The sequence below is a fragment of the Drechmeria coniospora genome, chromosome 01 (genome assembly GCF_001625195.1).
Source record: "Drechmeria coniospora strain ARSEF 6962 chromosome 01, whole genome shotgun sequence".
In the NCBI taxonomy this organism is placed as follows: Eukaryota; Fungi; Ascomycota; class Sordariomycetes; order Hypocreales; family Ophiocordycipitaceae; genus Drechmeria; species Drechmeria coniospora.
The window spans coordinates 5,943,783-5,970,037 of record NC_054389.1 but is presented as its reverse complement, the minus strand read 5'-3'; the positions used below and the strand labels follow the sequence as shown (position 1 = coordinate 5,970,037).

General features: G+C 58.8%; 9 protein-coding genes across 9 annotated transcripts; 5 read left to right on the top strand and 4 right to left on the bottom strand.

Moving 5' to 3' along the window:
• Positions 1–1,650: 1,650 nt before the first annotated feature.
• Positions 1,651–3,510, top strand: DCS_01518 (uncharacterized protein; the record flags this gene model as incomplete). The annotated part of the gene is made up of 1 exon (XM_040798850.1): positions 1,651–3,510. One exon carries the CDS (start codon positions 1,651–1,653, stop codon positions 3,508–3,510), a length of 1,860 nt encoding a protein of 619 aa, XP_040659733.1.
• A 1,039-nt stretch (positions 3,511–4,549) lies between these two features.
• DCS_01517 (uncharacterized protein) lies at positions 4,550–5,396 on the bottom strand (the record flags this gene model as incomplete). The annotated part of the gene is made up of 3 exons (XM_040798849.1): positions 4,550–4,892; positions 5,148–5,209; positions 5,280–5,396. 3 exons carry the CDS (start codon positions 5,394–5,396, stop codon positions 4,550–4,552), a joined length of 522 nt encoding a protein of 173 aa, XP_040659732.1.
• A 4,011-nt stretch (positions 5,397–9,407) lies between these two features.
• On the top strand, positions 9,408–11,305 carry DCS_01516 (uncharacterized protein; the record flags this gene model as incomplete). The annotated part of the gene is made up of 2 exons (XM_040798848.1): positions 9,408–9,521; positions 9,581–11,305. 2 exons carry the CDS (start codon positions 9,408–9,410, stop codon positions 11,303–11,305), a joined length of 1,839 nt encoding a protein of 612 aa, XP_040659731.1.
• Positions 11,306–11,620: 315 nt separating this feature from the next.
• DCS_01515 (UDP-N-acetylglucosamine transferase subunit alg13) lies at positions 11,621–12,391 on the bottom strand (the record flags this gene model as incomplete). Its single annotated transcript, XM_040798847.1, has 3 exons — positions 11,621–11,792; positions 11,850–11,988; positions 12,049–12,391. The coding sequence occupies 3 exons, from the start codon at positions 12,389–12,391 to the stop codon at positions 11,621–11,623; spliced, it is 654 nt and encodes a 217-aa protein (XP_040659730.1).
• A 795-nt stretch (positions 12,392–13,186) lies between these two features.
• DCS_01514 (aldehyde dehydrogenase 3B1) lies at positions 13,187–18,079 on the top strand (the record flags this gene model as incomplete). The annotated part of the gene is made up of 6 exons (XM_040798846.1): positions 13,187–13,754; positions 13,813–14,407; positions 15,221–15,433; positions 15,857–16,095; positions 16,171–17,583; positions 17,664–18,079. The coding sequence occupies 6 exons, from the start codon at positions 13,187–13,189 to the stop codon at positions 18,077–18,079; spliced, it is 3,444 nt and encodes a 1,147-aa protein (XP_040659729.1).
• A 371-nt stretch (positions 18,080–18,450) lies between these two features.
• On the bottom strand, positions 18,451–19,594 carry DCS_01513 (putative 3'->5' exoribonuclease; the record flags this gene model as incomplete). The annotated part of the gene is made up of 2 exons (XM_040798845.1): positions 18,451–19,279; positions 19,362–19,594. The coding sequence occupies 2 exons, from the start codon at positions 19,592–19,594 to the stop codon at positions 18,451–18,453; spliced, it is 1,062 nt and encodes a 353-aa protein (XP_040659728.1).
• A 772-nt stretch (positions 19,595–20,366) lies between these two features.
• DCS_01512 (uncharacterized protein) lies at positions 20,367–20,741 on the bottom strand (the record flags this gene model as incomplete). The annotated part of the gene is made up of 2 exons (XM_040798844.1): positions 20,367–20,548; positions 20,633–20,741. The coding sequence occupies 2 exons, from the start codon at positions 20,739–20,741 to the stop codon at positions 20,367–20,369; spliced, it is 291 nt and encodes a 96-aa protein (XP_040659727.1).
• A 290-nt stretch (positions 20,742–21,031) lies between these two features.
• Positions 21,032–24,780, top strand: DCS_01511 (uncharacterized protein; the record flags this gene model as incomplete). The annotated part of the gene is made up of 6 exons (XM_040798843.1): positions 21,032–21,075; positions 21,140–22,764; positions 22,982–23,025; positions 23,121–23,137; positions 23,367–23,557; positions 23,681–24,780. 6 exons carry the CDS (start codon positions 21,032–21,034, stop codon positions 24,778–24,780), a joined length of 3,021 nt encoding a protein of 1,006 aa, XP_040659726.1.
• A 769-nt stretch (positions 24,781–25,549) lies between these two features.
• On the top strand, positions 25,550–26,219 carry DCS_01510 (uncharacterized protein; the record flags this gene model as incomplete). The annotated part of the gene is made up of 2 exons (XM_040798842.1): positions 25,550–25,600; positions 25,692–26,219. The coding sequence occupies 2 exons, from the start codon at positions 25,550–25,552 to the stop codon at positions 26,217–26,219; spliced, it is 579 nt and encodes a 192-aa protein (XP_040659725.1).
• Between the last annotated feature and the right edge of the window lie 36 nt (positions 26,220–26,255).

Here is a 26,255-nt window from a genome sequence, read left to right as displayed (position 1 = left end):
GGCTCGGTACTCCGTACTGCCCGTCAATATTGTTGGCGAGCACGCGGCAACAGTTGGCCGAGTTCGTAGGTACGGTACCATTGCCCGAGAGATGGCTAATCGTACCACGTCCGACTCAAGTGAATCTGACTATGGCTGCATTAGCAACATTGCCGAAACGCATTCTGCCGTGATACGCAAATCGCGAAACACAAGGGGGCGCAGCACACCCGTTATCAGTTGATTGCCGTGTCGTTCCAGTACCAAGAGCCGGTATGTGCCCTTACGTGCACATGCAAGTACTACTGTACATGTAAGCTTACCAGTATAAGTACTCTCTCCGTACCTAGTACTGTTTACTAGTAGCTTTAGGGACGGAGTGTAAGTACTAATAAAGTGTATTTCATTATTACATGCAGCTGGACTGTACTTACAGTACTCCGTACTCCGACTTCGAGTACTTACTTGTGCTAGGAGCCCTTGCACTTAAGTACAGTACACTACAGAATGTACTTCCGTACAAGTACTGTACAGTGCTTGCAACGCAAGTACAGGCCCTGTTCTCGAACGCGTTCCCTCATTCGTTGGCAATGGTCAACGTTTCCACACCCCCCCTTGCTGCTCAAACTACAAACCTACTTTCGTAAAACGAATCGAACCTATCCTTCCACTCGAGGCGAGCCAAAAATAAATGACCACTGGCCAGCCGATTATTGGTGCTGGCCGCACCACTCTTTGGTGCCGCCTAACCCGGGCTGCGCACCAACTCGCTGCCTCCCCTCCAGGCGGCCACCCCCCCCCCCATTCAGCATCTCGTCATTCGCCGCCATTCGCCGCCATCGCGCGAGTCTCGCTGGATTGACCGACGCACGGCTGGACCATTCGCCTCTGGACGGTTGTCCTCCGCTGCGCTACCCAGCGCTACGCTCCCTGGCTGGTCGACGTTCGAACCGAACCAGCACTGGATAAGGATAGGCTCGCAGTTGCTCAGGCTCTCGGACTCTCCTCGCCTCGCCGCCGCAAAACAAAGCACTCCTCCAGCGCCCAACCCAACCCTCCTCATCCCCCCCGTTCGCCTCATCCTTTGCACCTTCCTTGCTCCCCCAACGCGACAATCTCGCCTCTGTTCTCGCTCACCCGTTTTTCTCTCTCCCTCTCCCTCCCTCTCCCGCTCGGTCTCCTTCTCTCTCTCTCGCTCCCCATCGCTCGCTTGTCTCGTCAGAGAAACGGCTCGAGGCTTTTGCTAGCACTCGGTCTCCTCTTGCTCTCTGCCGCTGCAAGAAGCCTTCCTTTTCATCCATCCTCTCGCCTGGCTGCCTGTCTGTCTGCTGGCCAACTGGGCTCCGTGCGAGTGTCGCTGTGCAGACAACGAGCCAGCTGGCCCGTGAGGCGACGTGCCCGAGGGCCACATCATCGCACTCCCCCAACCAACAAGCCCCCTTGCCAAGCCAAGGCCGGACCCACCCCCCCATCGTGCGACCGAACCGTCACCAAACTCTAGGGGAATCGATTACGTCAGCACATCTGGTCGCGATCCGATCCACCCATCGCCGCACCCAGTCATCCATCCAGCACGACCTCGCACGCCGAAGATTGCTGGAGGTCGCGACCTTGTGCTCCCGTCGCAGCGCAACAACATCCCGTCCTTACCCCCCTTCAGAGGGCGTCCCCATGTTTGGATTCTTCAAGTCGGACTTCAGGGGAAGCGAGCAAGAAGCCGCCTCGGCGGAAGGCACCATCGCCGCGCCGTCGCGAATAAACGGCTTGATTCGCGGCTCGGCGCAGCCTGCCTCGGCCACGTCGGGTTCGAAAAGAGTATGGGACAGCTTGGATGACGAAGATGGCCGGCGCGATGCGGGCCCGTCGGCGAAGCGCGCAAAGCACGGCCCGCATCACCACCGTCGTCCCGACGCGACATGGGCCGTTCCCGCCACCGCTCTCGAACAGGCCCGCGATGTCATCGATCATCAGTTTGGCCTCGAGATTCTGCTCAAGCACGAGGAGCTGAGGCTGATAAACCAGGAGTTGGCCAAGTCCCAGATCGCCCTGGAGCAGCTGCGACGGTGCCACCTGATCCCGTACCCCCAGGATTGCCCTACCCCTGATCAGATGGTCAACGTCAGCAACGGCCGGGGCCCGGCGCTCGCGAGTCGGTCGGGCGAGCCGGTTCCCCGATGGGCACCGCCTTTCGGCGTGGTCGATGGTCCGTACGCCCGTCATTACGCGAAGTGGCTCATTCCAGATCCCTCATTCGATGGAATACAACCCGAGTGGCAGTTCGGCGCCGACCACGCGCGCGCGCGCCTCTCCTTGCCGGAGGGCAGGACGACGAGGAACAGCCTGTCGGAGCCGGCCATGTTCGGCAAGGGCCGGCCCGTCCGGGGCATCGGCGGCCAGAAGCTGCAATCGTTGTCGAGCGGGTACCCTCAAGCAAAGGACAAGGCTGGTCCTTGCATCCTCAAGCGATCCGACGGTCAGACGGTCAAGCTGGTCTGCCTCGACTGCAAGCGCGAGAACTTCTCGAGCACACAGGGTTTCATCAACCACTGCCGAATAGCGCACAAGCGCGACTTCAAGAGCCACGAAGAAGCCGCCGTCCACAGCGGCCACCCCATCGAGGCGGCCGACGCCGGCCCCTCGGGCGCCGAGGACAAGATGCCGGCGGCCGCCACGGCCGGCTCCCATCTCGTGCACCCGTTTGCCCGCCAGGACATGACGGAGCAGCAAGCGTGCACGTCGATACGCGCGAGGCTCGAGGAGTCGCTCAAGCTGTATCGCGCCGGGAAGCTACCCGGCGTCGACAGCATCCCCTCCTCCCGCCATTGCCCGGGAGGCGGCGGAGTCAAGAGCACGGGCGTCGACAAGGGTGCCGCCGTGTCGGAAACGCCTCACCTGTGCCACCTGATGGAGAGACGGAACTTTGGGGGAAGCCTGCGCGATCTCGTCGCCGACGCCAAGACCAAGATGTCGCTCGAGGACATCACGCCGGAGGAGGAGTCGGATGAGGGCGAGACGACACCGTACGGCTACGGGGTCGGAAACGCACCCCCAAGCCGGACGCCGGTCGTGATGCGTGTGCCGGCGAGAAGCGGCAAGTCTCCGGCGCCACCCCTGCCGGGCAGCAAGAGCCGCCTCGCCGGGATGCCTCTCGTCTTGCCGACGCCTGGTGCGACGTCCAAGGACGTCTCGAGCGTGACGTCGTCGGATGACGACGCGGACATGGAGGATGCCAACCTCAGCCCCAACACGTTGATCAGCAACAACGCGCCCTCCCTTGTTAGTGACGATGGCGAGTACGACGACTCGGACGAAGGCTCCTCCGTGTCCGGGACGAGCGACCACCTGGAAGAGGCGAACCTGTCGGACGTGGCGGAAATCACGCTCGATGACGAGCACGAGCCTCGAGCCCTTCGGCGCGCATCGAAGGGCGTGGCGGGCGCCGTGAAACTCCGAAAGGACGACGCGAAGCACGTCACCTTTATGAGCTCGGTGAGGAGCACGACGAAGCAACGGAAACGAGGTCGGGTCTGATTCTTCGTCACACGACTCGGCCGACGGCGACGCATCACCTCTCCTCGGCTGTTTTACTTTTTTTCTTTTTTTCTGTTCCGCGCGCACTTGTGCCCGGACAACCATCAGCCGGCTCGACCAGCCGATGACGCTTTGAATGGGTGCACGTCGCATGCTTTTTGGGTTGCCGACCTCCCCCCCCCCCTCCCGCACCCGTACATCCCTTTGAGGGCACAATGTTGCCCCAGGGTTTTCGATTTTGAGAGAAGTGAGCTGCCAACTCGTTGGCGCTCGGCCACGGAAGTGAGTTTGTTGGTGGGCCCCTGCTGATGACGGATCAAGACGTGTCTGGCCTGGTGACAGGACGGCACGTTTTCTTTGGCAGATGTTTCGTGTGTTTCAGCGTCGGAGCGAAACAGGATCGACGCTGCGGGTTGGCGTTGGCCCGACTCGCTTTGATTCCTCGAGATGTTTCGGTGCATCGGGACGCGGCACGGTTTGGGCTAGTATATGTTTTGCGCCTCCCATGTCGGAAGCTGGTGTCGTCGACGGACGAGGGCGCATCGGCGCTGTAGACAAATAGGATGCCGGTAGGCTTTGGCACAATACAACGAACTACCTACCATACCACTAGCAATAGCCCGCCTGGTGCAGAACAGGATAAGACCACACGCACGATGAAGCCGCCTGGCCATGGCGCCAAGGGAGCGGAGCCACGGCGCTGCTTCTCTCGTGCTACATGTACTGGTGAGGGAGATGGGGGTCCCAAGCCGATTCCGACCCGAAGCCGTTTGCGACTGGGTCGTGGGCCTTGACGGGAATCAAACGGCATCGGCGCTTCCCGGCATGGGCGGCACAGGTACATTTTTCGACGCACATGGGGTCCAGGCAAAGTGTGATATTGAATAGTGATTAAAGGCTACGTAAGACACGAATCTGACAAGATGAAGACACGAAACTGCTGGCTGCGCTGGCAAGGGCGTCCCCAAGAAAGCAGGAGGCGACAGGTTCCTCGGCCACGTGACAGGCACCAGCACGGCTGCTCGAACCGTTGATCGTCCTACAGGAGGGCGGCAACGACACCGGCAACGACGAGGGCGCCGCCGGCGCTTCCGGAGCGGGCCAGAGCGGCGGCGTTGGTGTTGACGGCGGCGGGAGCCGAGGTGGTGCCGGTGGCGGCGGACTTGGAGGCGGCGGGTCGTCGGCTGCTGGACGTCTGGGCGGGTGCTTCCTCGCTGTCGGTGGTGTCGGGGGACGAGGTGTCGGATTTCGCAGCAGCGGCGGCGGCGGCCGTCTTGGCGGCAACGGCCCTGTCACCGAAGACGGAGGCGTTCATGCAGAACTGAGTCACCTGGCCCTGGGCCGTAGAGACGCGAGGGTCGTTGGGGCAGTTGTTGTAGCAGCTGGAAGGGTCGCGTCAGCATCGGAGTAGCATTCTTGCCTTTCCTTTCCACCTCCCATGCGCATCCCAATCTTGTGCCGGGGGAGAGAAACGAAGAGCGATGAGGTGAAGGGGGGAGGGGCGGGCGAGAGTGTGCGAGTGGGTGACGATGCGGAGGGAGGGTGGGACAGAACAGAACAGGACAGAAGAACACAACAGAACAGGACAGAAGAACACAACAGAACAGGACAGAAGAACACAACAGAACAGGACCTACGTGGCGATGGACTGGTAGGCGGCGCAGAGGCAGTCGTAGTCGGTCGTCTTGCAAGCCTGGGCCTTGATGTCGCAGTTCGAGTCAGCACGCCTTGTTCAGGATGGGCCGAGGGACAAAGGGAAGGCCCGTTACCTTGGGCAGCTCGGTGGAGAGGCACTGGGTGACGATGAAGTCGGCGTCGCAGGACGCTGTTCCGTCGGCCGAGACGCCGGCGGCGACGAGGAGAGTGAGGGGGACGAAAAACTTCATGGTGGCGAGTGGGATATTGTTGCGAACAGTCTATCAAGGAAGGATTGCGAAGGGATGGAAGGGCTCGTCGCTTTGGGGAGAATACTCGAGCGTGATCTGTCTGTACGAGCGGATGAAAGAAGGAGGAGGAGAGCGAGCGCGGCCCGGGCGACGACGAAGCAGAGAGACGAAAGGGGCGTAGGCGTGCAATGAAGGGCGTCGGCGTCACGTATCAACAAAGAAAGGGAACACGGGAGGAGCAAGCCGGTGCGTACCAGGGCGAGCGTAGCAGCACAACATCATGGCCGATGACAGTGCCGCGGCGCACTGCACGAGCGGGTACATGCTAGTTCAGGTACAAGTCCAGGTACAAGTCCAGGTACAAGTCCAGGTACAAGTACCCACCGTTCTTGCGCATGCAACTATCCTTGCAGCTATACTTGCAGCACCTGTAGTTGTAAGTACATGTTGGTAGTTGTACACTTACTGTACTAGGTGTGGTGCACAAACGCGAACCCCAGACAGGAGACGGGAGGAAGACAGGGGTACGGCGGCGACGGAGCCGATGAATGAAGGGTGAAGATTATAATTACGGAGTATTACGGAGTACTGTAAGTACTTACGGAGAGCATGGTACTAGTGCGGAGCAAGTGGGCGTACAGTACTCCGTAGGTACTGTAAGTACATGCTCTTTGTCCCTGCAGATACTCTGGATGATGTACGGAGTACTCCGCACTTACTAGTACGTATGTTCTGTTTCAACTCATGCAACACAACTGGGATTACGAAGGACTCTCCTCCGTAATTACAGTACGGAGCACACGCACGGAGTATTTTGCCCTATGCACGTGTGATTCCTTGTATGTATTTATGCTACTACGTTGTGCAGGTCATGGGCGGGCGAGGACAAGGGCAGTATGCACTTGTGCGTGAGCGCCGATATCACTAATGATAGCGTACCAAGTACAGTACTTAGAACTACTGTACTTGCACAGTACAGTACACTTACATGTACAAAATATACTTGCACTATCTTGCACAAGCATGCTATTACTTGTACAAGTACGGAGAATGGAGCACGGAGAATGGAGTATTCCGTAAGGACACTCTGTGTACATGTACATGTGCATGTATGTGCAAGTGTGCTGCAACAGTGCTCCTACAGGTACCAGTGGGAGCATGGGGTTACATGAGCCGAAGGACATGCCAAGGCGGTAGAGCAGGCCTTGCCGTCTTGGCCCGAAACTGCATGGTCCTCATAACTTGTGCGAATCTTGTCGTACGAGCAGCAAGTCCTTTATCGCTGCGCATGCATAAGTGGCTCGTCTCGACCATCGATTCGTTCGCATCAACCATTGGTGTATTCGTATGAAGCACCTGCAGATTCGACGTACATGTATACTAATACTAGGTATCTAAGTACACCTGGTCAGTCGTAGTTGTACATTGCAGATGCAACTGCTGTTAGTAGCTTTCGCCGCTATTAGTCCATATTCATGTACTTGGTACACCTACAGTACAGGCGATGGTGTTGTATACTAAAAGTCGGGCATCCCACGACCCTGTCGCAGACAACACGCGCGCACACTGCATGCATCCTTGTGCGCTGTCTTGCTTCCCTGGGGGACACAGCCTTTCGTATTCGTACACATACTTGGAGTGTATGACTGCCAGCTGTCCCCTTTCCCCTGTCCCCCTCCGGCATTTGCATTATTTTGCAAGTAAACCAACATGTATGGAGTTTGAGGACCTGCGCCGCACCAATTTTGGGCAATGCGTGCAAGTATTGATACCCCATTCATACTCCGTACTAGGCACTAGGTACTGTAATACTACTAGGTACTAGTACCTAGGCATAGGTGTACGGTACTGTACTGTACAACACTGCACAGCACTGTACGGCTCTGTGCAGCACGTACTCGGTACATGTACTATGCTGCAGCAGCCCTAGGTACAAGTACACCTACATCTCTGACTGCTTTGGCGCTGATGCAACGGTGCCGTTCAGACGGACATGAGGATTGTTTGTTTGTTTTCGCGAATGACCATGGCGCACGAGGCTCCGCTAGTACCCTTTGCCCATCCTCATTCCCGCCTTCTCACGCCAAGATGGACCATCGAGGCGGGCCTGGGTGAGACATGGGAAATGGGTGTCTCAAGCCGCGGCATGTGCAAGGCTGCCGAAAAATTTCCATTTCTCTGACGAAATGAACTGCAGGGAACTCTCGCTGCACTGGTACGGCGCACTGCTAAGTACTAAGTTACTACTCCGTACTAGGTAAGTAACTCTACTAGGTACTTGCCGTACAGGTGCCTGCCTAGCACAGTAGTAGGGGATGCAGCTACCGCCACAAAGTACAGTACAAGTACGGCAGTATGTGCATCATGCAACACTTCCGTATGGCTGAATACTAGGTACTCATGACACATGTACTTACTGTACGCATACAACACTCACTCTCTCCCTGTAGCAAGTAAGTACAGTTCGACCTCGCATCTACGGAGTATTATTATTACTGTAGTTAATTACGTCTTCTTCGCAAGCTTGGATTGCTACGCCAAACTACGAACCAACCCCTGTCCAGTCGGCTCGCTTGCTTTGTGCAACGGTCCAGGTCCTCCTCCCTCGCCCGCAGAATTGGTGCGCACCAAGCTCGCCTGAGGGTAAGGGGGCAAAGAAAAAAGGCTTCGCTGGACAGCTCCGCAAGAGGTGTGCAAGCAACACCACTCGAAAATCCTGTACCGGAATCCCGTATCCGTGCTGGTCTGGAACCAGCTGTTTACTACACGAGGCTCAAACCGATGAGCACTTGCACGGCCGCTCGTCATTTTACAGTACAGTACAACTATGCGCGTACGTAATTGAGAGATGATCAGGTATAAAATCAAGTGCACGGAGAGGTGGTGGTAAGTAGATGGTAGCTGTATCCAAGCAATACATGTACACCTACAGTACACGGTCTACCTAATGTACTTAGGTACTCCGTACTTACAACTGCGATGGTAGGTACGGAGTACTTGCACGGCGCTCCGTATCTCAGTACGCCCAAATACGGACACCTAAGACGTACGACTACGTGATGTTACCATCATATTATTACCCACTTGAATTACTTGTAGAGCATGTATCAGACAAGGGCATCATGTTCGTGCAAGCCTCCCACACATTGTGATAAGCAAGTACATGTACTTACATGGTACGACCTGCCTGCAAGTACACAAGCACATGCACGCATGCTCGTACCTAAAAACGTGCATGATGAAGCCAAGCTCGTCGTTCGTCAAGGCACCCGCGAGCAACCCTTGATGCCTGGGGGTGATGACGAGTGCAATGGGTCACCGAGACCTTGTGCTGACAATGACGTCGTCGTCTCGGGCCTGCCCGCTGCGCTGTCCGGTGCGCCGGTGGAGGGAGGAGGACAGCCGTTCGGTTCGGAGGGGAGGTTCATGGCACCAGCTGCTTCGTGCACGTGCTGCAACCCGTTGAGCGAGGAAATGGACGCAGCATGCCTCTTCTCTCCCTTCTCTGCCCACCTGCCCGTCGGCTCGCCGTTGGTTGGGAGGCAGAGAAACGAATGCTGGCGCCGTCAAGAAGTTGATGCACCGACGAGGGTGAATGTTGGCATTGACAAGCACGAGGAGCAGGCAGGCTCGCCCGACGTCATTTTTGCTGCCCCGCAACCCCTCCCCCGCCTCGGCCGACTGCTGAACGAGCATCCCGGCAAGCTCCCACCCATGGCACTCCCTCCCATTGCCATTGCCATTGCCATTGCCATTGCACTGCCACTGCCCCTGCTAGGCACCAAGGCAGGACCAAACCGTTACGAGTCTCGTCTCGACTCAACGCCAGCTCTTCATCCTCCCTCCTTTTCCTCTCTTCATCCTCTCTCTCCAAGTGCCAAAAAATAGAGACAGTGAACAACAACGCTGCCGGCTCGGTGATATCGAACCGACTCGACCGACCGACCGACTCGACCGACCGACCGCTCCGCTCCCTCTGAACAAAGCCAAAGCATCCAAAGACCTGCTGGCATGGCCTCCCCTTCCATCACCATCGACCGCATCCTCGCCGCGGCACCCGCCGTGACGCGCGGCCAGCCCACGCAGCTCTCCGCCGACGCCCAAGGCCAGCGGATAGCGTACCCGGTACGCATCTCCTCTCCCCTTCTCCGTTCATCCTCTCTAACGGCAGCCTTCGCCCTCAGTCCGGCAAGTCCATCTTTGTCCGCTCCATCGACGACCCTGCCGACTGCCAACAGTACACCGGCCACACGGCGCCCACCACGGTCGCTCGCTTTGCCCCCAACGGCTTCAAAGTCGCCAGCGGCGACGCGAGCGGCCTCCTGCGCGTCTGGGAGCCCGAGAACGTGGAGCAGACCAAGGGCGAGTACGGCATCCTCTCTGGCCGCCTAAACGACATTGGCTGGGACGGAGAGTCGCAGCGTCTCATCGCCGTCGGCGACGGCAAGGAGCAGTTTGGCCGCTGCATCACCGCCGACAGCGGCAATTCCGTCGGCGAGATCATCGGACACTCCAAGGCCGTCAACGCCGTCGCCGTCAAGGCTCAGCGGCCTTTCCGCGCCGCCACCGTAGCCGACGACGGAAACGTCGTCTTCTACCACGGCGCCCCCTACAAGTTCGACAGGAAGAGCTCGCGGCACAAGGGCTTCGTCCTCGGAGCCGCCTACGCCCCCGACGGAAACGTCTTCGCCACCGTCGGCGCCGACAAGACGATACAGCTGTACGACGGGAAAACGGGCGAGCACCTGAGGGACGTGGGCCCGGGCGAGCACACCGGCAGCATCTTTGCCTTGTCCTGGTCGCAGGACGGCAGCAAGTTCGCCACCGCCAGCGCCGACCAGACGGTCAAGCTGTGGGACCTCAAAGGCGGAAGCCTGCTCCAGACCTGGACCTTTGGCCGCGGAGTCGACGTTCGGCACCAGCAGGTCGGCGTCGTCATCCCCCACGGCCGCGACGACGGCCTCATCATCAGCCTGAACCTCGACGGCGACCTCACCTACCTGCACCAAGGCAAGCAGGAGCCCGTCCGGGTGGTCCAGGGACACAACAAGGGCATCACCGCCTTGACCGCCTCGTCCGACGGAAAGGGCCGCTCGCTGTGGACCGGCAGCTTCGACGGCCGCGTCTGCCACTGGGATGCGACGACGGGACGGGCCACCGTCGTCGAAGGGGAATCACACACGAACCAAGTGGCGCAGTTTGCCGTCCAAGGCGCCACTGGCAAGCTGTTCAGCGCCGGCTGGGACGATACCGTCAAGGCGGTAGATGAATCGGCCAAGAGATTCCTGCCGCAGTCCGTTCGTCTTTCCTCCCAGCCCAAGGGCGTCGCGGCGTCGGACGACGTCGTCTACGTTGCCGCAGCCTCGGGAATCGCAGCCTACGCCGACGGCAAGCTGCTCAAGGAAACGCCCATGGACTACGCGCCCGGCGCCATCGCCTCCTCGGCCGGCTTCGTGGCCGTCGGCGCCGACGAGAACTCGGTACGGATATACAAGGCCGGACCCGGCGGGAGCCTGGAGCAGGCCCGGGTCATCTCGAACCCCACCGGCACCGTGTCGGCCCTCGCCTTCTCCAACGACGGCTCGCATCTGGCGGCCGGAAACAGCGCCGGCAAGATTTACGTCTACGAAACGGCTTCCTGGGAACTCGTCGCCGATCGCTGGTCGGCCCACACGGCCCGCGTCACCTGCATCTCCTGGGACGATAGCGGCGCCCATGCCGTCAGTGGAAGCTTGGACACCAACGTCTTCGTATGGTGCCTTGAGAAGAAGAACCAAGGCAAGAGGATCAAGGCGGCCAACGCGCACAAGGATGGCGTCAACGGCGTCTGCTGGCTCGGCGCCGGCAAGGTTGCGAGCACAGGAGGCGACGCGACCGTCAAGATCTGGCACGTGCAGCACTTGCCGTAGAGAGCCTCGCCACGAAAGAGTCGTACAGCGCATGCTGCCGTGGCGCCGTGTATCTCCCATCTGCTAGCATGCATACAAACCCACCCTTTCTTCGCGCCCGTGACCTTTCATGTTTGAGGCAAAATCCCATCCCGTATCGTCTGACGACATGCTTGGCATAAATACCGATCCTTACGCCGTGACCCGTGTTCCGGTTCCTTTCGGTCCAGCCAAGCCATTCCGTCCCGTGGCCCGTTCGCGCCGTTCGCGAGTCTCAGCTGCGATGTCGATGGTGGCGAGATGCAAAGGCCGAGATGGCCGAAGCCGAAGGATGGCCTAATCGTGGGCCAGCTGAGAATTCTCCTCGGTCTTGACCTCCATCGGCTTGATGTCCCACAGAGACATGGCAACGCTTGGACCTGCCGTGGCCGAGTGCGGTGGCCAGCGGGTCTGGTTGTCCTCGACAAGAAGCCCCGACTTATGGACGGCGTCCTGAAGATCCTGACGACTGCGAACACGTAGGGTGAGTCGCCGTTTCTCGGCAGCCACGGGTCCGAAAACGTACCTCGCAGTGGCCATGGTAGCGTAGCCTTCCCGGGCTAGATGCTGCGCCATTTCCGTCTGGTGATTGTCGAGCAGGCTCGTGTTGGGCACGACGATGAGGGGGATGCTCAGCCTCCACGCGTCCAGGATCGTTCCGGTGCCTTGAACGGATCAGAGGGGGGCCGTGGCGTGAGTGGGGGATGGAGAAGAGCTGCACTCACCCGCATGGGAGATGATGAGACCTTGCACGCGACGTCCAGGATCTGGCGAGCACAGCGCCATTTCCTCCGTCATCAGGTTTCTCCGGACATCAAACGCGACGATGTCGAGGCCCTCCGGCGTCTCCTCCTTGCGCTCCGACAGCTTGGCGCTGACCCATGGGATGTCCGGGCCGCACTGGATGCGGAGATTGGTAAAATTCTTGGACCGGAGAAACTGCCAGAAACCGGGTTCCAGCACGGCCGTGGTGAGCTCCTTGAAACCGACCGTTGCGCCGACGGTGACGAGGCAGTACCTCTCGATGGCTGTGGAGTTTGCCATCATTGCAGCGCGGCGCTCCGGCATCAGCACGGCACACTGGCGGGATTCATGCACTGCTTCTGACGGTGCCAAACGCTACACTTGTCGTCGGCGTACGAATTTGACGTGCGTACCAACTGCACATGCACATGCGCATACACATGTGTTGTAGTTGTGAAGGACGATGGGACGATTGAAGTTGCATGTGCAAGTACTTGCAGTAGATGTAGTTAGACTTGAGGTGAGGTGAATTCCGTAAGTACTACGGAGTGTGGAGTGTTACTTTACTCTACATTAAACAATGATACAGGAGCTTATTCGTAGCACGAAGTAGGTAAGCAAATACAAGGATTTTATACAAGAACGAATATACTTAATTGCTAAGTATCCAGTAGAGACAGAGTACATGTCAGTACGGACTACAGTACTTAAGTAGAGTAAGGAAGTAAGTTCTTAAGGAAGTATTACTTGAGTAGTTGCTGAACCTGGTGGACCAAACTATGACCCCATGGTACTTGTTCTGTAAGTACTGTACTTACAGTTACTTACTTGCATTGGCCGCAGGTGCACTATTAAGTTAGCAAGTACATATACTTATGGACGCTGCAAGTACGTCGTAATCATAAGGAGTAGTTGTACTTACAGTACTTGTACTATAACAGTGACAACCAAAGTCCTTGTCCTTGCCTGGGGCATCCGCATCTCTCCCTAGTGGGTCTGGGAGAACTTCGGCCAACGCCGCCAACGACGGATTTTTTGAAGCTCGCGACACTCCAAGGAGTTCAGGAGGACTGACCAAGACTCCGGCGCGGCGTCAGGTCGTACACTTGTCAATTCGTCATGGCGTCATCTTCCAACGCCGCAAGGCTATGCATGCTTGCCTGCCGACGGGCACCTGTATCGCGGCGGTTTCCCCGGACGCAGCATGTCGCCCAGCAATGCGTCAGATCGTTCAGCACGACTCCCATTCAGCGGGCCGACGGCGCACGACGGGGCAAGCACGGCGACGACGCCGACGCCGACGCCGTTCAGCAGCTGCACCTCAAGACGATGGAGACGTCCTTTGCCGAGAGCGCCACCCCCGAAGGGCTGCGGCAGCTCGACGAGCTGGCCAAGAGCAACGGGCACACGACGATTGACGAGTTTCTGGAATCGGCGCTGCAAAAAACGCCCGGCTGGGCGGCCGAGGACAGAGCGCTGGACGAGGATCTTTTCAAGGACGACCAGGGTGACAAGCCCAACAAGTCTTCTTTCTGGTTCGACGAAGAGGACCCCGAGACCAACACGGAGGAGCACGACGAGTTTGACGAGGACGACATCACATCCATGGCTCACGGAAAGCTCGAGGAGGTGCGGGAGATGCGGCACTACGCACGACTAGCCGTTTGGGAGATGCCGCTCCTTGCCCGTAAGCTCGTCGGCGGAGGAAACGGCATGCGGACTCGAGACGCTAACGGACGCAACAGAATTCGCCAAACCGTTCGTGCCGCCGACGGACAAGCAGGTGCTGCGATGGCGCTACACCACCTACATGGGCGAATCCCACCCGGCCGAGAAGAAGGTGGTCGTTCAGTTCGCCCCCGACGACCTCAAGCTCACGGCGGTGCAAACGAGCAAGCTCAAGAAGCTTGCGGGCCCGCGGTACAACCCCGACACGGATCTCGTCAAGATGAGCTGCGAAAGCTTCGAGCACCAGGCCCAGAACAAGGCGTACCTGTCGAACCTCGTCGACGACCTGATCGCGGCGGCCAAGGATGGCAAGGACACCTTCGAGGACGTGCCTTTGGACTTGCGGCACCACAAGGTGGAGGAGAAGCCCAAGTTCCCCAAGGAGTGGCGTCTCACGAACGAGCGACGGCTGCAGCTCGACGAGCAGCGGCACCAGGCGGCCTTGGCCGACATGAAGAGGGCGGAGGAAGGCCTGCTGGTCGACGGCCGGAAGGCGATCGATGGGTACCTGATGCAGAAGTTGGCCGAGGAGGCCGAGAAGAAGAAGGTGGCCGAGCTCGTCGTCGCCCCCAGAGCCAGCAAGTCACACGGCGGCGCGAACCGGGCGAGGCGGTAAGGCGACCCGGTCGATGCCCCTTTCGAGCGGCTGCTGCGAAGTCGGAGGGTCGACGGCAGCATGTGCCGCACCGCACCGCCCCGCGCTCTGCAGCTGTATTCAGGAAGCTACCATGTATGTATGGATGGCTGTGTACGGACAAGATGTCAAAGTGGCGACTGCCGCAGCGACCAGTATGAGCAGCTCGGCCACGCGTTGGCGACGATGAATGGCCGAGTCAATGGGCAGGTGGTCCTGCAGCTCGTCGTTACTTGCAATACATGTATGTACATACCTAGTACATGCTACTGTAGGTAATGAGCGATGACGGCCTTTAAAGTGCCGTTTTTGGGGAGATTGTCGTACAGCAGCTTGTTGAGTCGATGAGGGGGGGGGGGATGTTGGGAGGCAGTGCAACGAGCAGTGCAACGAGGGCTGGCAGCAGCACGCAAGTCAAGCCTTGAAAGCAAGTGTATTCTACACTATTAGTAGCGACTAGGCAAGTTGGTTGCTAGTACCTGATCATAGATAAGCCGGTAATCGTAAGACTATGGTACCTAACTCGTGCATGCACCCATAACTTGCCGGACTTCATACAATGCTGAAATGCCAGATTGTGCGTTTTGTTAATTAGCGGAAGCGTGCCTATAGCGACATCATTGCTCGTCCAGATAGGACCTAGTGTGCATTGCACACGAGCTTTGCTTCGTGTATGGAGTGGTGGTGAGTACAAGCAATACCTGCTTACTGACAAGTACAGTAATATTGATGCTTGGAGGCTGCAAGCAGCAACTACCGCAACAAATGAGTCCGAACTGACGGCGTAATAGCAGGGGTGTATTCATTGTTAGCAGAAGAGCTCCAAACGCCGAACCGCACAGCACGAACCGCAATGCCAAAATTGGCGCTGGCCTTCTGGAAGGGTCTACTGTTGCCCCGCGTGTCCGTCGGCCTCTGGGGCAAATCCAGGGCTCCGACTGGCCCGATCGGCGCTGGAGCCGCGGTGTCGAATCCAGGCCTAGGATCACCCAGGACAGGTACATGTAAGTACTTACTTGTACAACATAGATTTCCATGCACATGGAGTACCTTCTTGCTGAGAGCATGTACATGTCCTGTACAAGAACTCCGTACTGCGTACCTCTCGATACATGTACCGGTACTCGTACTGGTCAATTTCATACGCCGAGATCCTGTACGGACTTTCATCCTGCCTCTTCAGTTGCCCACAAAAGTACCCATGGGAAGAGGACTCGGACGTTACAAATGTTCTAGTAATGGAGAGTACAGGTAGTATACGGAGTATCCGGAGTACTATTACTCGGCAACACTGTTCATGGTCATCCGTGTACACGGTACCTCATCTACGACCTACCAACGCTCCCCGGACCTGCTGCGGCCATCGTAGGCAGATGCAAGTACACGTTGCCATGAACAAGTACCTGTACATGAAATTACATGTGCAGAGGTACCTGGGCGTACCCAAGCACCCACGCACATGTATCTTGCTCTGTGCCTGGCAAGCTTCTGGGCCGAGCTTGGGGCCTCCTTGGCACTTTCCGTTCCGAAGCACCCTCGGCGCGGTGCAAGCTGCCGTCCGTCCCTTGCGCTTGCCCCCCCCCCGATTGGGGGTCGCCGCCGTTCCGTCTGGCTTTCTTCAGTGGCAAACGCCTTGCCACCCCCTCCCTCGCCTTCTTCCTGGCACGTTGATCTTCTCCTCCCGATCGTCGCCTCCTGCGTTACGCCCATCATCCCTTCGACACCCTCCATACTTGCTTAGCTGCCGCCGACGTCGTCCGCAGCCACGCCTCCTGCTCCAAGATCCTGCGCCGCCGCATCGCCATCCGTTCGCCGTTGTTGCACGGCACCTTCGCTGCCGACTTGGGGACACTCGACCCTGCCCTTGACCCTGCCCTCGACCCTGCCCTCGACCTCGGTGACGGTCACGCCACGCCGCTTTCCCGCTTCCCCTGTCCAACCACCGGAAGCCATCGTATCGAGAAGCCCATCATGGGGTCCGTGAAAGAGGCGATTCCTCCCTTCGAGGCCACGGCCCTGGATGATATCCAGGCCCGGTATCAGAACCTGCGCACGACGTACCGAAGCAACCGCACCAAGGATTTCGAGTTTCGCAAGAAGCAGATCCGCCGCCTGTACTGGGGCCTCGTCGACAATGCGACGCTCATCGAGGACGCCCTGCTCAAGGACATGGGCAAGTCGAGGTTCGAGGCCCACCTGACGGAGATCGACTGGTGCAAGACCGAGTGCATCAACGTGGCCAACAAGCTCGAGCAGTGGGCCAAGGACGAGTCCATCGTCGACCTTCCCCTCCAGTACTGGCCCATGAAGCCGCGGATCCGAAACGAACCCCTCGGCAGCATCCTCATCATCGGTGCCTTCAACTACCCGTTCCAGCTCAACATCACGCCCCTCGTCGGCGCCATCGCCGCCGGAAACACCGTCGTCCTCAAGCCGTCGGAGCACTCGCCCCGCTCGGCCATGGTGCTGAAGAAGATCTTTGACGAGTACCTCGACAACGACTGCTACATCTGCGTCAACGGCGCCCTCGACGAGACCAAGTACCTGATGGACCTCAAGTTCGACAAGGTCGTCTTCACCGGCGGCAAGAAGACCGGCGCCATCATCGCCACCAAGGCCGCCCAGTCCCTCACCCCCGTCCTCCTCGAGCTCGGCGGCCAGAACCCGGCGTTCGTGACGAAGAACACCGACTTGAAGATGGCCGCCCGCCGTCTCATGTGGCAAAAGTGCCTCAACGCCGGCCAGGTCTGCCTCTCGCACAACTACGTGCTCGTCGAACGAAGCCTCGTGGACAAGTTCATCACCGAAGTCAACGCCGTCTACCGCACCTTCATGCCCAACGGCGCCAAGGAGAGCCCCGACTTCTCGCGCATCGTCAACAAGACGCACTTTGACCGCATCAAAGCCATGCTCGACAACACCAAGGGCAAGATCGTCATGGGCGGCGCCGTCGACGAATCCGAATTCTTCATCGAGCCCACCGCCGTCCTCGTCGACAGCATCGATGACAGCATGATGGCCGAGGAAAGCTTCGGTCCCATCTGGTCCATCATGCCCTACGACTCTCTCGACGAGGCCATCAAGGTGGCCAATCAAGTCGACCCGACGCCCTTGGCCCTCTTCACCTTTGGCTCGGACGAGGAGAACCAGAGAGGTAAGTGGCGGACCCCGACCTGACTGCCGCGCGCCGCCTCGGCCACGCAGGCTGGACCTCTCGTTAACCCTGCCGAACAGTGTTGTCCAACGTCACCTCGGGTGGCGCCACCTGCAACGACGCCTTCTTCCACTGCATGATGAATGCCACCCCCCTCGGAGGCGTCGGCTCGTCCGGCACCGGCAGCTACCACGGCTACTACTCCTTCAAGGCCTTCAGCCACCAGCGCGTCATCGCCCAGGTGCCCAACTGGGCCGACAAGATCCTCCGCGTCCGCTACATGCCCTACTCTTTCGCCGAGCTCGTTCGCTTCCGGAAGCTGGCCCCGACGCCCAACTTTGACCGTGATGGCAACGTCACCAAGGGACTCAAGTACTGGATCGGTCTCCTTCTCACCCTTGGCGGAAAGAGCGCACCGGGGGCCGCCATAAGGTGGGGGATCCTCCTTGCCGTGCTTGCGACCCTTGGGCTGAAGAGAAGCTCGTTAGGCCAGTAGAGTAGTGGAGTAACCGGTGTCGATTTTTTTTGCGGCCGGGTAGGACGTGATCTTTCCCTTGCCGTTACGCATCCTCCTCCGACCGACGAGGAAATGTACCGACGACGTACGCGTACATACCCGATGATGGGGGGGTGAGGCGGATGCGCCGGCGATTCCATTCCACTGCGCCAACCTCAAGCCTGCGATTGCTTGCTCTAGCTTGGAAAAAAATGTATATATGTACCCTGAATGGCCATCTATCTCTGCGCAGCCGCCTTGGTTTTTGTTGCCACATAAAGAACCGGCCGGAATGGAAAGCCTGATTCGACGCCCTGCCGGGCCGGGCCGACCTCGACGGCGGAGCGTGTGCTTCGACGCCGTCTTCCCTCCTAACGGCCGGCCATGATGGCGGCCAGTCTCCGGCCCTTTTCGCCTCCGAGGTACAAGTCGTCGTCGTTCGATTCCCTACCCATCTCGACGGCTTCGTGGTACGCCCTCGTGACCGTTTCCTCGTCGACGCGTAGACCGTTTTCCACCAGCGCGAGGATCGAGCTTCGAAACCGGGCAATCTCCCTCATGGTGGCGACGTCGATGTGGTCGTTCTGGCTCGAGTAGACGTTGCTGCTGGTGTGCTCTTCCATTCGGTTGACGCCGGCGGCCTCGGCGGCGGCATCGCTCTCGGTGTGCTTGCAGATCCAAATGTAGCCGTTCACGCCGAGAAGGACGTCGATCTTGCCGGCGCCGTTGGCGGCCTCGAGGGTCCAGAACTGCCTCTTGGACCTGACGACGCCGCCGCCGCCGCCGGTGCCGGAGACGGACACGAAGACGCCGTTCCTGAGCTTGCCGTACTTGAGACTGCGGGTGTGCAGGCTGGCGGCGCCGTCCTGGTGGAGCTGTTGGACCTCGGCAACGACGAGGTCGCCCTCGGCGAAGAAGGAGCGAATCTGGAGCTCATCCGTCTCCGTGCGCTTGCGGAGGATGCCGCCGGGGAGGTTGATGGCCGATATTTGGAGGATGGCGAGCTGCGAGGCGGCGACGTCGACGCGCCACCTTCGGGCTTGAACTTCGGCGATGCGGCCGACGACGAGGTCGCCAATCTCTGGTGTGTAACGCGCGCGCAGGGGCCGGACTGAGAGGAGCTTGTTGGTCTTGGTGAGGATGCCGGCAAGGGAGGACGTGATGTCTGTCGAGGAAGGAGGAATGTAGGTGCCGTGGCCGCTGAGCGAGTCATCATCAGTTCCATGCGCACGAAGAGAAGCCCACCACCTTCCTTGAATGGTAGGGGATGCGGGACTCTTACCGCATCCATTGTGCGTTGGAGGTTATGATGCTGCCAGGCGTGAGGATTTCATGAGCGTCGTCATCGTCGTCGGGGCTCGCGCGGCGGCGCTTGGCCGCGCGCATGACCACGTCACCGCCAAGATCAGCACCGCCATCGGAGTCGGAATCGGAGTCTGTGCCGTCATCGTTGGTGCGGGCAGCCGCTCGTGGCCGCTGCGCTGCGGTTTGGGGCTTGTTGATGGTGATGGGCATCACGACCTGCCGTTGTCTGACTTGGTAGAAGGGGAGTACGTGCGCCCTCTGGCGTCGACGACAATTTCGCCTTGGCTGCTCAGCTACTCGCCCAAGACTTGGCAATAGATTCTTGTGTGTGCGGTTTGGAATGTGGTGAGGTAGACAGAGGATGCTTGCCGTCTTGTGATGTGTTGGGAGTTGACGGACGGCGTGCTTAAATAGGGTGGGGCCGATATAAAGTTTTCGTTTGGTTCACTGCTTTGCTTGCTGGCCATTGAGATGGCAAAACTTTCCTACTTGCCGAACAACAAATGTGAATATCACCTCTACTGAGGCATGGCAAGATTTTTTTTTCTTTCACTTTATTCTACTCGCGTGTTTCGAATATTTATCCCTTTCAATCGCCCGCCTTGACGGCTTTTCGTGGATGGTAGATCGTCTGACCCAGATTGGCCACTTACACGAGGTAAATCAAAGGCAATGAGCTTCAAGATCTTCTCATAAGTGGCCTTTTAACAAAAGGAGAAAAAAGACAGTACAATATATACATTTATATTATGTCACAAGGTTCACTGGTAGTGGTGAGTTTGTATTCCGTCATTGCTGATGGGTGTCGCCAGAACCGATTTATGCTACTTCATTCAACGTCTCTGGCCACACAGCAGACGCAGTTGGTGATGTGACAGGACTTTTTGTTGCATTCTTCCTTCGTAGGTGGGCCAATAGGATATGTATCAATAGGGGTGAATACAGTATTATAATTACAAAGATTCCCGTTGCATCGTCGCCGTCATCGGAAAGCCCTCCATAATCCCATCCAGAAAATACCGGCAGAGATGGTGGCGATGCCAAACTTCCGGCTCCTCATGCCGAACATGGTATTTTTCTGGATGATCAAGGCCCGCTGCTTTTCGAGCTGGGACATTCCGGAGAAGTAGCTGTAGGCAGCGAGGCCGAAAAAAGCTCCGCTCCCTGTCGCCATTTCTTAGCATAAAGACGTCCGGGATGCATCGTTCATTTCATCGTGATGGCCGCCAGTGGGTGCCACAGACATACCGACTATCCTGCAACCGAGGCAGTCATCGCCACGGTCTTGCCGGATGAGCGTCTTGAGATCCTCTGGCTTCTCGAGGGAGTGCAGCGTCGGTATCTTGTCGCCTGCCATTTCGACCCTATTAGGCTCTATTCAATCACCGGAAACCGCGAATGAACGCAGTGTGGATCGAAGTTTGTGCTCAAGCTTGCCTGTCGCTGATGGCCTGAGGGGGGTGGTGTTTGTCGTGGATTTTGCGTGTGTTAGTCAGCACAGAGAGAGACCTGAACTTGAGTTTCGTCATTGCTGGTTGGTCGGTCCGGTTGTGGATGACTTCATGCAACGTACGCGTACGCCTAGGCGCTCCCCTCCCCCACCCCTCCCCAGCTTTCACGACGGCTGGGAAAGGCGTCGATGACAGGATGAACGGGGTAATCGAGGCGGTGCACGTTTACGACGACAACAGGTTCGCTTTGCGTTGCTACCTGTTGCACGTGAGTGGCCGAGCTGACATCGTGCACTGGCAACAGCGTCCTGTTATCGCACATCTTCGCCGGACGCCCATTGTCGGCAGAGCACCTCTTGCCTCTCTACCTCGAGCATCCTTCGCCGAGGCCCAACCTTGCCTACCTCCCGAACACGAATCCACCGACGCTCATCTTCAGCTTGACGCACTCGAACCTGCTGTTCCTCGCCACTTCCTCGGCTGAGATTGAGCCGCTGCTGGTCCTCGAGTTTCTGCACCGTGTCGTCGACGTCTTGGAAGACTTTCTTGGCGCACCTCTTCTCGCCGTCAAGATCGAGAACAACTACGATGTCGTGGCCCAGCTGCTGACGGAGATGTGCGACGCGGGCACCGTCAGCACGACGGAGCCCAACGCGCTGAGGGAGGTCGTCGAGATTGAGGGCTGGATGGGCAAGCTGCTGGGGAGCATAAGCCTGCCAGGGCGAGTCCCCCCAAGAGCACGACGGATGCCACGCTCGGCTGACATGACGGACAGGAAATCGCCTCTGAGCAACAACTTCTCGACGGCGGCCCCGCCGTCTCTGTCGCCGGCCAACACAGCAACCTTACCTTGGAGGCGAGCAAACGTGCGGCACACGTCCAACGAGTTATATGCAGACGTCGTCGAGACATTGTCCGTCACGCTCGCGCCGTCGGGAAGGCCGCTCGCGGCATTTGCCAACGGAACCATTGCCTTTACCGCCAAGGTATCGGGTGTACCCGATGTGACGGTCAACATCACGAGCCCATCGGGGATGCACAACGTCGGGAGCATCATGGAGCTGCCGGTATTTCACCCGTGCGTACGATTGAATCGATGGAAAGAGCGACCCGGGGAGCTGAGCTTCATTCCTCCCGACGGTCGTTTCATCCTGGCCGGATACGAGGTCGATTTACTTCCGACGACGACGGGAAAGAGTGGTGGCATAAGCTCGAGCCAGCTGAAGCTGCCGGTGCACCTCGACATGAAGACCGGTCTAGGGCCCGTCGGTTCCGAGTTTGAGGTTCGGCTACAGGTGGACAAGGTGTTGGGCACCCTGAGCTCCTCGTCGACGAGCCAACCGGGACGAGGCGGGAGCACAGGCAGGCTTGGGGGTCCGCATCCCGGCTCCCCCGGCGCTCCCTTGCTCGACGACTTGAAGATTACAATTCTGCTGCCGGAGGAGGTGCGGAATTTGTCCGACATCCGGCCCAGCAAGGGCGATGCCAGCTTCAACCCCGGGGAGCGATTGCTCGAGTGGCACGTGCCGGCGAAGGAGCTATCAGGACCATCGTCGCACTTTGGGCTGCGGTGCAACGTTGTTGGGCCGCTGGCGGAGGGGACGGAACACGAGTTCGACCCGAGCGGCTTCGGATTCGGCACCGACTACGCATACAACGAACCGTACCAGGCCGCTGGCTCGGACAAGGCCGGGAAGGACAAGGCCGGAGACGGTGGCGAGCAGGATGCCAAGAGGGTGGCCCAGAACAAGATCCTGATGCCCAGCTCGGCATCCGTCAGCTTCTCGGTGAAGGGCTGGCTTGCCAGCGGACTCAAGGTCGACAGCATCACCATGGACACGAGGAAGAGTCGGGGCCTAGGCGAGGGCGTGAGGCCATACAAGGGTGTAAAATACTTGACTGTCAGCAAGGGCGGCGTCGAGATTCGAAGTTAGCGAGTGCACAGCTGCTCTTGCTCCGCCCTCGTACACGCGTGAATGTATTGAATACCCAAGTCAAGAGAGAATTCGTTTCCGGCGCAGCAACGAAGGAGTGCAGGTGATTGTTTGCGTGCTTCCGTGGTTGGTGGAAGCTCTCATACGAGAAGATGGTGTCATAAGATAGTAGCAAGTGCGAAAGTCACGCTGAAGAACGTCGACGAGCTCAGGTCAGGTCATGGAGGTTTCGGTCCTGGCAGAGGTTCTACACTTAGTACGTACAAGAGCCCTGTTGCTACAGAGCCACTGCACTGATACAGAGCCACTGCACTGATATAGAGCCACTGTAACATATCGCATGCCACACAGGTGGGTGTCGACAGTGGGTATGTCAGTGGAGTGGCCAGTGGAGTGGATGGCGGGCAGTGGGCACCACGGCACCCCGCCTAGCCCCTCTCCCCTGCAGCAGCCGCCGTTCCCGGCCCCACGGTGGTTCCCAGTGCGGCTGCTGCGGCTGTGACGTGAACCATCCCGAGACATCTGACGGCCAGCTTATCACGTCTCGATTTCGATCCGTTGTAGGCATGATCGAACTGCTGGCACTGCACCTGCGAGCCCACGACCCGCTCCGTCCACGTCGATGAAGCCCTTTGCTGGTCCTGCGCTCCGGCGCGGGAACGTTGCTGCGGGCGGCCACGCTCGATGCCTCGGGCTGGGCGTTGCAGCCGGAGCGGCGGCGGCGACGACGACGACGACGCGAGCCTCGAGCTCGATGACGAGACCCAAGACGGCCATTTTCTTTCCAGGTGAGTCGTCGCGCCTCGGTACATCTCGTGCAGAGGATCGGGCATGGATCATCGACCGCCATCGACCGCCAAAGGCCACGAGCGAGGGCTAACGCCAGAGTCCTCTCGAACGCGCTCGCACAGGCCAAGGCACGCAAAAGGTTGGCATGCTCACGCCCTGGCTCGAGGCCTTCCCTTCGACCGCGTCGGCCATCATAGAAGAGATTGATCACCATGTCGGCTACAAGCTCTCCGAAGTGATACGAAACGGCCCCTCCAAGGTGCTCACGCAGACGAAGAACGCGCAGCCGGCGATCATGGCGACGTCCATCTGCATCCTCCGCATCCTCGAGCGCGAATTCAACTTCAAGGTCGCCGACCACTTCGACGTCACCCTCGGCCACTCGCTCGGCGAGTTCGCCGCCCTCGTCGCCGGCGGATACATTCAGTTCGAGGATAGCCTCTACCTCGTCCAGCAGAGGGCGGCGGCCATGTCGGAGGCGACGCAGCGCGCCATCCAGGACTACGGTGGCGAGTACGGCATGGTGGCGGTCGTGACGGAGCCCGAGTACCTCATCCCGCTCATCGACGCCATCCGGGATTTTGTCGGCCACTCGAGCGCCGGGAGCAAGGCGGAGAGCAACCAGGACCTGCCACCGATCGAGCAGGTGCTCATCGCCAACATCAACAGCAAGAACCAGATCGTGCTGAGCGGCAACCTCGAGCGGATCAGGACGCTCATCGCGCACGTGCGCCAGTTCCTCGGCCACGACCCGCGCGCCGTCCGGCTCCGCAGCGACAGCCCCTTCCACAGCCCGATCATGAAGCCGGCGGTGGCGGTGATGCGGACGCTCCTCGAGCGCAAGAGCCGCGTCGCCGGCCGCGAGCACGAGGACATCATCACTTTCCCGGCCGCCATGCCGTGCATCAGCAACATCAGCGCCCGCCCGTTCCAGAGCAAGGAGCAGCTGAAGGAGCTGCTCGCCCGGGGCTGCCTCGAAACGGTCCGCTGGTGGGACAGCATCCGGTACCTCGACCAGGAGCAAAAGGTGAGGCGATGGGTCGGCATCGGCCCCGGCAAGGTCGGACGGAATCTCGTCGGTAAGGAGGTTGGCGTCCGGGGAAGAGATATGGTGAAGGGAGGCGGCGTCTGGGCCATCACCGATCCGTCCGAAGTGGAGGAGGTTCTTCGTGGACTGGAGGATACGGCGGGCATCGTCGACGACGATGATGACGACGAATGAGCGTCCTCGTACCCACCTCCTCGGTGTCGAGGCCTAGGTCCAGGTCCATGTTGACTCGACGTTGTTCGCTGCAGCTCATCAAAAGAGGCTCGTGGCTCGTAGGATAAGTAAGGACAAGGCTTGTCGCACCGCATCCTGCCGCGCGTTTTTCTTGCTGCGAGGCACCCATGTACTGTTATTGTTACTGCTGCTACTACTGCTACGGCTACTGTTCCACCTACCATTACAGTTCCGTTGCTGTTCCTGTCCACCAGCGTCGAGACACTTTTGCGAATTCCAAAGCTGGCGCCCCCTCCACCCCCCTCCACCCCTTTCCCCGAACGAGTTTCTGAATTCTCTGAGATATCAATCATTCATAGTCTGCCCTGGATAGAGACAGGGCAGTGAATCGCCAAAGTACCAATTGGTGCCTTTCCTGGAGACCCTCTGTTGCTTGCGTGTCAAAATATTGTACTGTCTTAATCTAGAAAAGAGAACACTGCCGTACCCCATGTCGTGCTGTGGTCGCCGTGGCCTTCCCGATACTACTGGGTTTGTTAATCCAAAACGTGTATATATTTGTGCGTAGGGAGTACTATTTGTTCATTCTTGACAACTGCTATTAATTATTAGCATGTGTTGCTGGTTTGAGCTCCAAGACGATGAGGAGCGAATGCCCCACTAGAAACGACGATGACGGAGCTAAGCTGTGTGTCCCATCGTTCTCCTGCTGGAGCTTAGTCCCTACACCACCAACAATCAACCTCTATCTCTCTCAACTTCTCTCACAATGACGGCCGCCATCCCGTCTATCGCCTGCCTCGGCATCATCGGGCGCAATGTAAGGCACGATTAGGGGTCAACCGCCCAACTCTCCTTCGAACGACAACAGCACGCTGACCAGACCCCCCTCTGGAGGAGGTGGGACATAGAACAACCCGCTGCACATGTCCGTCTTTCCATCACACGACTCATCGAACGATGCCGCGCCGACGCCGATCCGCTCGGCCCTCCAATTCTCCCTCCTTCTCTCCTCCACAATCGACATATTTGAACTACGGGCGAAGAATAATGCGGCCTCGGGCGTCGGCCTCTCTGGCGACTTAGGCCTCCTCCACGCCGTCGACGATCGCGTCGCCGCATACGGCTTCGAAACCAACACAGGCGTTCGCATGGTTTGCGTCGTCGATATGCGCGGCCGTTCCGTCGCCATCCAGCCGGGCACGGCCGCTGCCGCCGCCGCGAGGACAGCCGCCGCCGGCCTGCGTGACGCCGAGCTCAAACCCGTCTTCCGGGCCATGCAGAGCGCATACGTGCGCCTTTTGCAGAATCCCTTCTTCGATCCTGACGAGCACGCACCCCTCGGAGGCCGCGGAGGTCGCAAGATTACGAGCAAGAAGTTCAGCGAAGACATGAAGCGGATAGGCGAGGCTTGGGCACCCGGTGTGACGACCCTGTGAGCCTGCTCCTCCCGGTGAGACAAGACAATGACTGCA